The following is a 14,863-nucleotide window of genomic DNA, read 5'->3' on the forward strand; positions in this document are numbered from 1 at the left end:
ATCATACATTCAGAGCTGCCGCTCTCTGAATGGTGAAGCAGAATGGCCAAAGCTCTCTTTACACCTATCAGCATATCTAGCCACTGCAGGATGATAGACAGGCTAGGGGAACTCGTATTAATGGTAAATAATCTCACAAAGTGAAATAGGTGACCTTTAACCAATTTTCATCAGCAGCTACATCTCAGGCAACCCTGCCACAGAACCCTGGACCTGCTGCTGTCTCACAACTCACTGCATCTTGGTTGCTGGACATTTTTCCTAAAGGGTTGGGGTTGTTTACACTAGAAAGGACAGGCGTCTACGAGAAAAAAATCAGTTCAACCAGCAACACACAAACACACACGCATGCACACACCGTGCCCGTCTTTTTCCGTGACACATTTTATACCATAAGCCCGAGGTCTTATCCAATCAGGGTGAGCATCCATTAGGACCCATGTGTATGCGAGAGCACACACAGCAGCAGGACTCACCCAGTGAGGACGACCACAAAGTCCATTACGTTCCAGCCATTGCGAAGGTAGGAGCCTTTGTGAAACACGAAGCCCAGGGCAATAATCTTAATGCCTGCTTCAAAACAGAAAATTCCAATGAAGTAGGGCTCTGTGTCGTCCTGAGAAAAGGGGGAGAGACAGGAAGAGAGAGAGAGAGAGATTTCATTTTTTGCAAGAAGGAACTCGATAAAAACTGCATGACCACATCAATACACACACAACTAACGAACTACAGTAAAGCTTCCGAAACACAAACCCATCGCTCTTCCTGAGGAAGTAAGTTTTAACCCTCTTTTAACCCTTGTGGTTTTATGGGCACCAGCAGACACCACATATACCAACCTGCTGTCACCTGCTGCAACCACTAACACACCATCTGAGCAGAGAGTCTGTACATGTGTGCATCAACAAGGTCAATTCAAACGTCACTGGGCTTCATCACCACATCCTGGGAAAAATACAACTAAGGACTCGTCTTTTCAGCTTTTCTTTCTCTTTTTCTCTACCAGCGTTCACCCTGTTTTAATGAGATCTTGAGGATCTGTGGTCAGAATCATTTTATTACTTACAGTAAAAGCCTCAGATTCTTGAATCCATCTGTAAGACAGAGTGAACTGCCACTTCCGCAGTCTGAGGACACATTTAAGGAACGTTTAGAGATTACATTTAGACAAAGGTGAATTTGAAGAACGTGGGTCAACTTGGAGTCTTTCGCAAGGAGGGAGATGTCGCAAGAAAACGAATAGACAAGGTAACGTTTATATTTATTGCGATAATTTGGTCTGTTTAGATTGGATTGAATGAACCTGAGAAGAGTTTCTTTTTGTTTCAGTCTTCACATCACATAAAACCCTAATCCAGAAACACCAAATGAAAAGCAACAGCTGCTGGTCCCACCCAGTCTGAAGTCCCGTGGCACTATTAGTAGCTCCTGCATGGTATAAAATGTGGGTTTTTTTGTAAGTATGAACACTGACTCAGGGTGGCGAATGAGGTAGTGATTGTAGGGTCCATCCTGACCACTCCTCCAGGCTTAATTTCATCTCTGTCCCTGATGTCAAATGCAATTACAGCGCTAATCACAAAACACAATTAAAGCTCTAATTACGAAACACAGGCTAGCAGCCCAGTCTGAGACAACGCCAACGACCTTATCAGACCACGACACAGACTCTCACTCTGTTAAATATACAGTTTCAGTTTCTCTCATATCTCATATACAAGGTTCATTCACACTTTTTCTCATAGGAAAGCAAAGCAGGAAATAAAAAGTTACTTGTTTCTAGTGTGCATGTTATTATGTGAAATATACACAGTACAGGCCAAAAGTCTGGACACACCTTCTCATTGAATGTGTTTTCTTTATCTTCATGACCATTTATGTTGGTAGATTCTCACTGAAGGCATCAAAACTCTGAATTAACACATGTGGAGTTATGTACTTAACAAAAAAGGTGAAATAACTATATATTTATATTCTAGTTTCTTCAAAATAGCCGCCCTTTGCTCTGATTACTGCTTTGCACTCTTGCCATTCTCTCGATGAGCTTCAAGAGGTCATCACCTGAAATGCTTTTCACTTCACAGGTGTGACTTTTCAGGGGTCATTAGTGGAATTTCTTGCTTTATCAGTGGGGTTGGGACCATCAGTTATGTTGTGCCGGCCTATTGGACAACTGTTAAAATTCATATTATGGCAAGAACTACAGAAAAATGAGTGGCCCTCATTACTTTAAGAAATAAAGGTGAGTCAGTCTGGAAAATTGCAAAATCTTTAATTGTGTCCCCAAGTGGAGTCGCAAAATCCCTCAAGCGCTACAACGAAACTGGCCCACATGAGGACCACCCAGGAAAGGAGGTCCCAGAGTAACCTCTGCTTCTGAAGACAAGTTCATCCGAGTCACCAGCCTCAGTAATCGCAAGTCATCAGCAGCTCAGATCAGAGACCATATAAATGCCACACAGAGTTCTAGCAGCAGACTCATCTCTAGAACAATTGTTAAGAGGCGACTGCGTGAATCAGGTCTTCATGGTTTGGGCCAAGAAACACAAGGTATGGACATTAGACCAGTGGAAATTTGTGCTTTAGTCTGATGAGTCCAAATTTGAGATCTTTGGTTCCAACCACCGTGTCTTTTATGAGACACAGAAAAGGTGAACGGATGGATTCCACATGCCTGGTTCCCACTGTGAAGCATGGAGGAGGAGGTGTGATGGTGTGGGGGTGTTTTGCTGGTGACACTGTTGGGGATTTATTCAAAATTGGAAGGCACACTGAACCAGCATGGCTACCACAGCATTCTGCAGCGACATGCCATCCCATCCGGTTTGCGTTTTAGTTGGACTATCATTTATTTTTCAGTAGGGCAATGACCCCAAACACACCTCCAGGCTGTGTAAGGGCTATTTGACTCAGAAGGAGAGTGATGCGGTAGATGAGCTGGCCTCCAGTCACTGCTGAGCCCAATCGAGATGGTTTGGGGTGAACTGGACTACAGAGTAAAGGCAAAGGGGCCAACAAGTGCTAAACACCTCTGGGAACTCCTTCAAGACTGTTGGAAAAGCATTTCAGGTGATGACCTCTTGAAGCTCATCGAGAGAATGCCAAGAGTGTGCAAAGCAGTAATCAGAGCAAAAGGTGAAACTAGAATATAAAACATGTTTTCGGTTATTTCACCTTTTTTTTTGCTAAGTACATAACTCCACGTGTGTTTATTCATAGTTTTGATGCCTTCAGTGAGAATCTACCAATGTAAATGGTCCTGAAAATAAAGAAAACACATTGAATGTGAAGGTGTGTCCAAACTTTTGGCCTGTACTGTATATTCAAGAGGATATTGCTGGCCATGCAGCTGTATATGTTGTCTTCCTGCTCAGAAGAATAGTAACAGATACACACAACACTGCCAGCGTGAACGGTGTGTATGAGCAGTGTGTGATCACAGCCCGTGTGTTTGTCACGCTGAGAGCTGCCGGGTGAGAGGGAGCAGAGCTACACTAATGAGAACCCAGCCAGGAACCCCACAGTCTCCTTTACTGGCTGCGACTGTGTCGGGCAGAAGAAGACATGGCCAGGCTGGAGTGGAAGTGGGGGTGACTATCAGTCTCTCTCTGTCTCAGTTCAAATAGTCCATCCAGATGCAAAGCAGTGGTTAGTGGAGATTCAACATTAGTGTAATAGTGAGAGAACAGGAGACATCGAAAAAGGGGCGGATGACGATGCATCTGGAGAAAAAATGTATTGAAATGCTGAACTTACCAGCCGCTCTGACATGGGTGTCTTGTCCTGGGCTGGCAGGTGCTGCTCCAGAGCCAATACGATGCAGTTGGCGATGATGGTGGCCAGAATCATATACTCGAACGGAGTGTGAAAGTCAAGGAAACATATGCATTTCGTTTTGGAAAAAGCTACATAAGCAAAGTTATATGCATGTGGATTTATTTTCTTAAAAAATAAAAAAAAGAGAGGTCTGACAATGTTTCACCATGTATATGTGTGTGTGTGGGTGTGTATACATGTATGCATGTGGATTCTTAAATAGCTTAATTTATTTCAGAATAACTATTTAGTTATGGTATACTACAAAGTCAATCTAATAAACACTGCTTGCTTCAATATCTACAAATACGTAATGCATTTTTTTAAATTTTCCAGTCTGTTAAATATTTTGTGTTTGTTTTTAACCATTTTGTGCTTTACAACTCCACTCACTCCATGTTTAACGCAAACGCCACATCACATCTCACACAAGGTCTTATGGAGCTTTCATCTGCTTAAAAAAAACCCCAAGAGACGTGCATCACCCGAATATACTGTTCTCTGAGACAACATTTTCTTCCAAAGAGCACCTACAATAGAATGAGGATCAACTGTGTGAAAGGGGGGATGTCTCAAGAGAACGGACAGACAAGGTGAAATCATTTGGTCTGTTTAGATTGGCTTGAATGAACCTTTTCAATTTTGTGAGAAGGTGTTCTTCTGGTGAACCTCATGAACCAGTGACCGTTGGCCACATCCTCACCACTAATAACCCTGCAGATGTCCTACAACTCACACCGGTGTTGTTGTTTTGTTTTTTTTCCACACCCAGACAAACCAAGTGAAAGGTGCAGCCCGGTCTGGAGTCCAGTGGCACCACCAGAAGCTCCTTCACCGGTTTGGCATGAATGTATGACCCGGGAAAGGATATGGCCACTCCGTTATTCTCTTGGCATACTTCCTTATGACATTGTCCTCGCTAAAGATGAACAAAGAGCGGTTGACGGTGAAGCAGTTCTGCTTCGTCTGCTTGGGGTTGTACAGAGCCATGGTCCTGGCTCTCTGAGCCATCGACTGCTTGTACATCCTCTGGGCGCCTGGGGGTCCGCCCGGCCGGGCACCCCCTCTCCCGGCGCCCGGCGGACCCCCGCCTCCATAGCGGGTGGGCAGGTCGTCTCCGAAGCGGGTCATTCTAGACACGGACAGAATCCAACCGGCACAAAAAAAAAAAAAAATCCCTACATTACATCAGTTCGGCGGAGGAAGGAGCGGCACCGCGGCGCCCCGGTCTCCATGGGCGTCGGTCGATTCTCATCCAGATCCCGATTCGGAACAGTTCAAACACGACACAAAGTTCCCATGCGAACGTGCTTCAGTAAATCGACGAGAGACAAAAAAATGTATAGAGTATTGACCAAAGAAAGCAGCAGGTGCATGGCAGGCGCCAAACACGGGAATTTATAAAAAAAAAAAAAACAATAAAACGAAAAAAATAAAAATGTCACTGACCGAATAGTTTTCTAACGCACGGACGTAAACGGGAATTACATCGGACGCGACGGCGCTCCTTCCCAGATGTACTCCGTTCCGAAAGCACGGACGCTTCTGAAGAGACGCACGTGACCGAAAGTAGCCTATTGGCTCTGCCACCTGCGCCACACTTCTCACCAGACGCAAGCGGTGGCCTTTCCGTCGCTCCTCATCGCCAATTTATTTGTTTTTATGAATTTAAAAAAAATTCATGAATGCAATGAAGTCAACATTTTTGTCCAGCTTATTTCATATGTATATGAAATATGAAATATGCTATAAATATACGCGTCTGCGTTTCCCAGAACTCGTGTGAGGAACCGAATATTATCTAATTATGCTGTCTCAGAAATAAGCATTTAAACGCATTTACTGTCGTGTCAATAATACCATAGTCTACTTTCTTCTTTCTTTTTTAAAGGTTAAATTATCTTCTTATAAACGCACGGTGTTAAAGTGCACGTCAATATGGGGATAATTCTCTCGAACCTAAAATTCGGTTCGATGAATTTAAAATGATGCGATATCACCCGGCAAAAAGTCACTGTTTCAGATCGTAACATGACTTTTGATCATAACGTGATGGAGCATCTGTCTCTCTCTCTCTCCGACGTTGATCCAGGTATCTCATGTCTCCGTTCAACCCACAAAGAAGCAGGACCCCTTTAAACCCTAAAATCACACCGCTCAAGCATTAGAACCACAGCACGTTTTTTGGTGAGCATCTCCTCCATCTAGTGGTGGCTAAAGTACTCTGCGGCTCACGCGAAGAAAACCTGATGATTTTAACCCTTTTTTTAACGTTTATTCCAACAGCCATGCCTGGCTTTTCATGATTCCCCATTTTATATCAAGACAACATATCACAGCCCTGTAGTGGTCTGATTAATCCTGCCGGTCACCCCACCGAACGCTCTCCCGCTATCCTGTCCAGCGATCAGTCCTGTTATTCTGAGTAGCAGGAGTATCTACTGGTGTAGTGGGTGCCATCAATGCTATCGATTGTACTGTGTTTAATAATTAAATTGATCGAGATTGTGCTAGATAAATATGCACGACGGATGTGGCCTGTCGTTGAAGTGGGAAGATTCTTTAGTCACCTGGGTGACAGCAGTCCACTTTGTGCTTCTCGGAAGGCCTCGTGTGCTTCCACAACCCTGCTGCCCTGGTGCTTATGAAACGGCTCCTCCAGGCCGCAGACGCTGCTGAGGAGCGCGTCGGACTGTGCTGCTTCGGCCAGGTCGCTGCCGGGGTCCCTAGGGAAGTGGACTGCAGCACGTGGCGGTCTCTGGTCGTTTGAAGGTTCAGCGCAGGACCAGGAGTTGAACTCCGTGCCCAGAGTCAGCATCCGCCAAGCGCCAAATGTGGCAGAGCGTACAGCTGTTTCAGAGACAGTGAAGGAAAGAAACATGTCGGACTTTAAACTGTTACTATTATTACTATTATCATCATACATATGACCATATATATTTTTTTAATGAAAATCACTCATAGCTAAAATAATTCTGCGTTTATCAGTTAGAAATAATTAATAAAAAATTAAGTTTCTTTACTGTTTCAATTTTCTACTTATGTGAAATTGACTACATTAAATTTATATATATATATATATATATATATATATATATATATATATATATATATATATATATATATATAATTTTTGTGTGTGTGTATGTATGTGTATGTCAAATTCAAATTCAAATTTTATTTGTCACATACACAGTCATACACGGTATGATGTGCAGTGAAATGTTTTTTGCAAATGTTTTTTTGTATTGCAAATGTTGCAAGTATACAATCAACCAATATGCAAATATTGCAAACATAACCAAATATTACACTTTTACGTCTTTAACATAAAATATGTGTAACTGGTAGGGTGAAGGTGTGCAAATGAGTTGCAGACAATGTTTAAAGAAAAGAGAAAAAGAGCCATAAAAAATAAATAAAATAAAATAAATGTATGTATGTATACATATACGTATGTATATATCAAAGTCAAAGTCAAAGTGAAGTGATTGTCACATGTGATACACGGCAGCACAGCACACGGTGCACACAGTGAAATTTGTCCTCTGCATTTAACCCATCACCCTGAGTGAGCAGTGGGCAGCCATGACAGGCGCCCGGGGAGCAGTGTGTGGGGACGGTGCTTTGCTCAGTGACACCTCAGTGGCACCTTGGCAGATCGGGATTCGAACCGGCAACCTTCTGATTATGGGGCCACTTCCTTAACCGCTAGGCCACCACTGCCCTATATATATACATGTATATGTATATATATAGAGTCTGAAAGAAAACAGTACCAGTACTTTTTGGAGAAAATAATTCAAATCTAGTCTTCTTTACTCTCAAAATGTTTCTACTTAGATGTTTTAGTTGTGGACAGCCCTGGCCTGGACCGGAGTATTTGCAGATTTATGCCATTTGAAAACAGATCTCCATGCTGTTGGATGAACCGTGATGCGACAACCATTACCCAGCGCATCAGTGTTCTTGCACGCTGCTAAATTTTTCAGCTGTCGCATCAATGAAATCTCTTTCAAATTTCAAGGCCGTGCCGATTATGACACCAGAGTGTCTTGTTGTGACCAGGCAGCCTTGTGTAATGAAAACAAGAGAAGTACTATCAAAATTTCACAGTTTACAGAGCAACGTGCCGTCCCCGAAGTCATCTCAGGTCAAATTAAGATGAATTGCAACCTACCATAGACCACAGTCGACCTCCTCTCCAGCCACATGGATGTCTCTTGCATCTTCTTCATGACACTGTCTGGGTTTACTGGCTTTAGAAAAGGAGCTGCAGCCTCATGAGAGAACACTCTCCAATAGTAACGTACGGGTCCAGGGGTGGAATGCGGAAAAGACAATTTCCTGGTTGACCAGTTAAGAGCAGCAATCATCATGCTTCTGTTCTCCTTTCTGTAAATGACCAGGAAGGGACCAATCATCAAACATTATATCAGGCAAAATAACATCTGACAGCCAATCAGGGCCACTTCCTGACTTCCCCTGTTGCTTCTGAAGAATCTATGTGGAATTGCAACAGGCTCTGAAAGACCTGCCTCAGGACGTTGAAGACCTGCCTAAGTCCAAAGATCTGACCTGTTACAAGCACCCAGAATCTGGTGCATGTGTGAACATGCATCTATACTCATCAATGGGGAGCATGATTTCCTATAATAGATCCCAGCACTGTCCTAAAACAACGTCTGGGTGTCATGGGTTAAAGAATATGTTACATACGTTACACATCACAGAAGAAAATATATATTGTAAACATTCGTTTGATAGAATGGTAATGATATGATGATTTTTGTTCTCATAACTGCAGTTAAGTGATTCTGTTACTGAGCTGAATACATTTGCGGACTTCCTGTAGAGGTGCTACAGCACATGAACGTGCCTACACGTTTATGTGTGAACATCCTGTTGCATTGACTCATTGTTAGAATTACTTAAAAACTAAAGGCACCTTGTTCCTTCTGGCAGACGCAACCAGTCTATCAAATCCAAAACAAAAAGATTCACCAACAGTTTTTTCCAAAAGCAATAATCACAAAAATTGCAACAGCAAATAGGATAAAGTCACTTAGTCAGTCCTTTATTCTGTACAAAGACATGAAATGTTTGTATATTTATTTCCTAATTTCATTTTTATTGATCATGATAATATATTTATGAAGGGTCATAAGACACAATGTAAGTATAATATTTTTTTTGTATGTAATAACAATATTTTTGTATGGATTTTTTTCTGGACAATGAATATATATATGCAAATTTTCCATTCAAAACCATGTCCCTAAAATCTATTTTATGTTTGTTTTTCCATGTTTTGAAGATGTAGGCAAAATGTTTGGCCCTCTGGTGGTAAAGATGTGAATTTTACTTAAAATGTCGAAATCACTGGTTCATTTAGATTGGACCTTGTTTTCAAACCAGATTGATAGATAAGAGAATATAAATAGTAATACATAACAGAAGAAGGTTTTAATGGTGGACAGGTACAGTGGGTATGGAAAGTGCGTACATCGCTGTTAAATTGCCGGGTTATGATGTACAAAAAGGACCACAATAAATAATGTAAAATCATGTGCGTCTTCATTGCAGGATCCAAAGGCTGCAGCCTTGTAAATTAACCACTGGATCTGCACACCACATCTAACAACCCATCAATACCATCTGAACACAATCATGCAAAGCCACAAAGCCTGTGCATAAAAGACACTAGATGTGCAGTAACACGCAGAGTTATGAACTACAAAAGTATACAAAAATATCAAAACTTCACAGGTAATATCACCCAAACCATTTTCTTTAGCTTGATACAATGAGTGATATATAACACTCTTTTTTATGCTACTGATCTGTATCTTGTGACCATTCTGTGCAAAAGGTGCTACGTACATTCTTTTTATTTACTTACTTACTTACTTATTACTGAAAAAAAGCTAAAGAGGGTTTTTATGACAAACGAATGTAGTGGCATCAGCCATCTTTCACGGGGTGGTCTGCTGGGGCAGCAGCATCTCCGCTGGGGACAGGAAGAGGCTGAACAGGCTGATCCGGAGGGCCAGCTCTGTTCTAGGATGCCCTCTGGACCCAGTGGAGGTGGTGAGTGACAGGTGAATGGTGGCTAAGCTGTCATCCCTGATGGACAACATCTCCCACCCCATGCAGGAAACTCTAACAGCACTGAGCAGCTCCTTCAATGGCAGGCTACTGCACCCACGATGTGGGAAGGAGAGGTTCAGAAGGTCTTTTCTTCCAAACACTGTCATACTCTTTAACAAAGACCTCACAGTCGACCTCACACACACAGACAAACAAACACACAGTTCAAATACATCATGGTAATTACCAACTGTACAGGTGTACCCATTGTACATGTGTAGATTTCAATTGTAATTTTGTAGATATATACATATGATACATACATATACATACATATTTTCTTTTTTGCTGCTATTACCTCTGTTTGTATCCACCTTCTGCCGTGACATATGCAATTGTGGGACTAATAATCTTATCTTATCTTATCTTTTAAAGTAAACATTTGCATATTTTCATGAATAATAAGTGAGCAAATCAGCACATCGCTTAAAGTGCCTGGGGGAAATGCTTTGTTATCTAAGTTTTTCTTTCCTCTGCAGGATCTGGTGTGTGTGAGTGTGCAGAGTGTTGAGGTGGTGTGACAAGGCCACATCGTTGCTCTACTACCATCACTTCAAATATGGAGTCCACCTTGAAGACCTGTGAATCTAGAGGATGGGGTCAACATAATTGTTAGCTTGAATGGGATGCTGGCGTCATTTGCTCAGGTATGTTTGAGAAGATCCACAAAAATCTGCAGAGAAAAACAACCAGTCAAATGTGTGTTTTGGTTTTTATTCTTGTCGTTAATTCAATAAAAAGTGGATTTTTTTTATTTAGCAATGAAAACTGATGGAGTGAAATTAGATTGTGGGTACATTTAAACAAACATAAACTACAATACTAAATGTGGCCATAGCCAGAGCAAACTAAAAAAAAATAGAGGTGGCAGAAGTGAAAATATACATATTCTTTGTGGTTTATGCAACGATCATCTGCATTATTGCCACCCTCCTAATGTAGAGGCATGGGCTCCACTAGACCTCTGAAGGTATGCTGTGGCTTCTGGTACCAAGCCATCATTAACAGATCCTGTAAGTTGTGAGGCCTCCATGAAGAAACATCAACCCAACCCAAGGTCACCCGGCAGAAAATTGCCTTCTTCCCGAAGTGCATCCAGGTCTCATGTCTTCTATTGGAAAATTATGCACATGATCTTCTGCTTCCATCAGTTTCAACTATGAAAAGTTTACATTCACTAAAAATATCCCCTCCTGTGCCATGGTGTCAAACATCTTGGGCCACATTTTTCCTGTGTCTCTGGAACAGCAAGATTCTTAATATAAATGTAATTCTCCCTTTTCATTTTAAAACAATATATTGAACTGCATTCATCAATAAATCTTAACACAGTGTAAAACACTCAAAGGACAATATTGTAACTTACTAAAAGTAAAAATATATATTCAGAAAGATTTTTTTTAAATCTTTTTTTAGGTTGTTTTATGTGTAGACATGACCAATTACTGTTCTGTTACTTTACAGACCACAGGAAGCCCAGACTGTCTAATGGTCCTCATCTTTGCTCTGGGATAGTAGAGGTGCTTCATGGGAAGACCTGGGGGTCGGGGGGAGGAACAGATCTGGTCAGAAGAGGTGCAGTGTGGAGGAAACGAAACTACAACATCATCTACACAGAAACACATCTGTACACAGGACTGATGTGTGCAGGTAGAATATCAGAATTTTTCACTTTAATGTAATTGTTTCTGTGTGAAAATGATCTGTGTACAATAAAAACATCAACGTTTGCAGGATACACAGATGCCAGACTAGTAAACGGTTCTGACCGCTGCTCTGGTCGAGTGGAGCTTCAGTTCCTCACTGACTGGGGAACAGTTTGTGATGCACCCTGGGATATAAAAGCTGCCAGTGTCCTATGTGGCCAGCTGCATTGTGGGATTCCTGTGGCTCTGGTGGGTGCGTACTGGTTTGGGCAGGGGAGTGGCCATATCTGGGCTGATGTGTTTGAGTGCAGGGGGAATGAAACCCACCTGTCCAGATGTTCCATCTCTTCCTGGAGTCGAGCTGCATGCTCCCACAGACAGGATGTTGGGCTGATCTGTTCTGGTGAGAAAAAACAGAGATAAATGTGCATAAGGTTTACCTCCATCAGATCCAGAGGAGAGTTCTGCTGGACAGGTCCATTGTGATGTTGAAATTTGGGCTGAATGAAGTTGGTTGCTATGGCAATGAGATATCTTTGTGGGAATGTCCATCGAGTGGGTGGAGTCAGCATGACTGCACACACAGAGAGGGAGTCTTGTGTACAGGTGACATGAATATTATTCATTTATATATTGTCTCCAGTACATATGAGTGTATTTTAACCATTTAGATTTTCTTTATTTAATAGAGTTCAAGCAGCTGAGAATAAGACAAGGTTCTGAAACTGGACTCTGTTCAGGCCTGGTAGAGGTGTTCTACAACGGGACCTGAGGAAGTGTATGTTGGAATCATGAAAAAAATGAGAGGACAGAGAACCTGATTTGTCAAACAGTAGGATGTGGGAGCAGCGGCGGACATCAATTTGATAACTCTTTATGTTGTCTTCATGAAATAAAGTGCAGAAAACACAATGCTGATTTTTGGCAGCGCTCATCTTCTCCATGGGGAATTAATGAATGTTGGAATTCTGAGTCTCTGCATGTTACTTGTTCAGGTTATTATGATTACTGCATTTAGGGTACAGTTTCATAATCATAACAAGCTACCATAAAATGTATGTTTCATGGAAGTAAAGATGTATTTTGACATATTGTTTGTAACTGTCCTTTCATTTTCCCCTGCAGAACTTAAATCTTACATTTACATTTACATTTACAGCATTTATCAGACGCCCTTATCCAGAGCGACTTACAATCAGTAGTTACAGGGACAGTCTCCCTGGAGCAATTTAGGGTTAAGTGTCTTGCTCAGGGACACAATGGTAGTAAGTGGGATTCGAACCCGGGTCTTCTGGTTCATAGGCGAGTGTGTTACTCACTACGCTACTACCAAATCTTCCCAGCCAATGTTTGATGTGTCATCTCTGAAGCCCGATACCACAGGGCAGTAGTGTCCAGGTGAGTGCCCAGATTCTCAGTCCAGAATAATAGTATCTGTGTGGGGCTAACACTTCTTCTGCTGCAGGTCCTCCAGAGCTGAGCCTGGTGGGTCCCATTGAGTGTTCAGGGAGGGTGGAGGTGACAACACCTGGGATATGAGTGACTCTCATGTGGTCTGCAGACCACTGAGCTGTGGGGAGCCTTTATCTTTGAGGGGTGAAGGCACGTTTGTGGAATCAGCTACACAGGTGACTTTTTTTTATATTTTTACATTTAACACATTTTACACAGAAGCAGGTCATCATGATGAAGGGGATTTTAATGAGGCAAAAATGGGCACGAGGGCCCGGAAACAGGGGAACAAGGGATGATCAAAAACTAACCTGAAGGTGTGTTGTCCGATTGACAGGAGCAGAACAAACACACCACAAGTACCATCCATATTAAAGCAGCAGCATTGTCCTGCTGCAGTCTCAGTTTTACAAAGTCATCCTGTGCTCCTCCCTGCGTCAAGCAGTCCCGGACCTCCCCGGAGACCATTCACCGTACCGCATGGCCTCTCACCATCAGCTGGCGCTGGTTCGGCAGGCTGGTGGTGGACGTGTACAACGAGCTCCCGCAATGGGCAGAGCACATTGCTGCAGGCAGAGGTGGGCATGCGTAGGTGGTGGGCAGCGACTTGGGCACCGATTGTTTACATTATGAATTAAATGCGTGATCATCCTCCTACATGGGCTTTGATAAGATGAACATTGTATTGTCTGTGTAAGTGAGTGGTGAGAGCCAATAAAGAATAGTAGTTATTATTAATTTGATTCCAATTCATTTGATGAGACAGGGATGTATTAACATTTTTAAAGGACATACAAAGCATTTGGTTTTTACTATTTTCCTAAATTGCCACAAAACTAGAGAGACCACTGAAACTGTACCCTGTCACTCTCCAAGTCCCGCTTTTTAAGGTAAGTTTACGGAAAATAAATTCTCAGAAATGTTGCAAGGTTCACTGACTCTCACTCACACAGTCACACGTTTGGTCAATTTAGAGTCACCCTACCACCTTTCCCCAGGAAACTGGGGAGCCCGGAGGAGATCTGCAACACACAAGGTCCAAGCCTCGATTTGAACTTGGAGGTGTGAGGCCACATCGCTAACCCCTGTGTCACCATGCAGTGATCTTTTGGTTACATAACCATGCATAGTTTCCCTGTGGGTTTGCTGTAAAATTGCTTGGAACGTTAATTTGTTTGCACCATGATGTTTCATAGAAACATGGTTTAGGCAATAAAGAATCCCTCATGTGAATGGACAAATGGAATTGGAGTGCATGGTTGTGGTGGCACAACAGTAATGAATCACTGGGGATTTTGAGAAGTGAAGATATTTACTTTTGATTTTATAGATAGAGACAGACAGCTGAATAATACAGGACATGTCCTTTCTGATACAATGTGAGGGACACGAAGAAAGGACTCTTCTCAGGTAAGAAGGGTGGAGAGGTTGGGTCTGCAAACTTGTTGAGTTTTTTTTGTCTGTGAGAGTAGAAGGGTTGGAGGATTATGATGATGTCGTCACTGGTTAGCACTGCTTTAAAGTAATTGCCTCTTTACTTCCACAAAGTACACACTGGCTAAAAAAAAAAAAAATTAATCAAAATTTTACTTTACTTAATTTAAAATAAATAAAAAAAACTGCTGTTACAGATGGTTTATTCACGTTACAACAATGCTGAAACATTATCTGTGACTTTATTTAGCCAGTGATCACTTTTTTCAGGGTGCTTGAATGAGCATCCCCTCATTCATTTTTCTGCCTCTTTCAGGAGAGACACATGAGGACTATGATGATGTCATCACTGTTACAAACCATAT

General features: G+C 42.1%; 1 protein-coding gene across 25 annotated transcripts in view; it reads right to left on the reverse strand.

Moving 5' to 3' along the window:
- Window positions 1-5,331, reverse strand: part of cacna1bb (calcium channel, voltage-dependent, N type, alpha 1B subunit, b) — a 74,251-nt gene extending 68,920 nt beyond the window's left edge. For 23 of the 25 annotated variants that reach the window (XR_003749154.1, XR_003749153.1, XM_028972775.1 and 20 more), the window contains exons 1-3: window positions 4,688-5,190; window positions 3,757-3,862; window positions 477-616 (exon numbers count right to left, since the gene is read on the reverse strand). Coding sequence is in view for 23 of the 25 variants with exons in the window: in XM_028972775.1 (XP_028828608.1) it covers window positions 477-616; window positions 3,757-3,862; window positions 4,688-4,947 (506 nt within the window). In the remaining 2 variants the exon portion in view is untranslated. Of the gene's footprint in view, window positions 1-476; window positions 617-3,756; window positions 3,863-4,687; window positions 5,191-5,265 lie in introns of those variants that run through there. The other 2 variants (XM_028972759.1, XM_028972776.1) reach the window with 2 other exon arrangements.
- Window positions 5,332-14,863: the final 9,532 nt, after the last annotated feature.

The sequence above is a fragment of the Denticeps clupeoides genome, chromosome 3 (genome assembly GCF_900700375.1).
Source record: "Denticeps clupeoides chromosome 3, fDenClu1.1, whole genome shotgun sequence".
Lineage (NCBI taxonomy): Eukaryota > Metazoa > Chordata > Actinopteri > Clupeiformes > Denticipitidae > Denticeps > Denticeps clupeoides.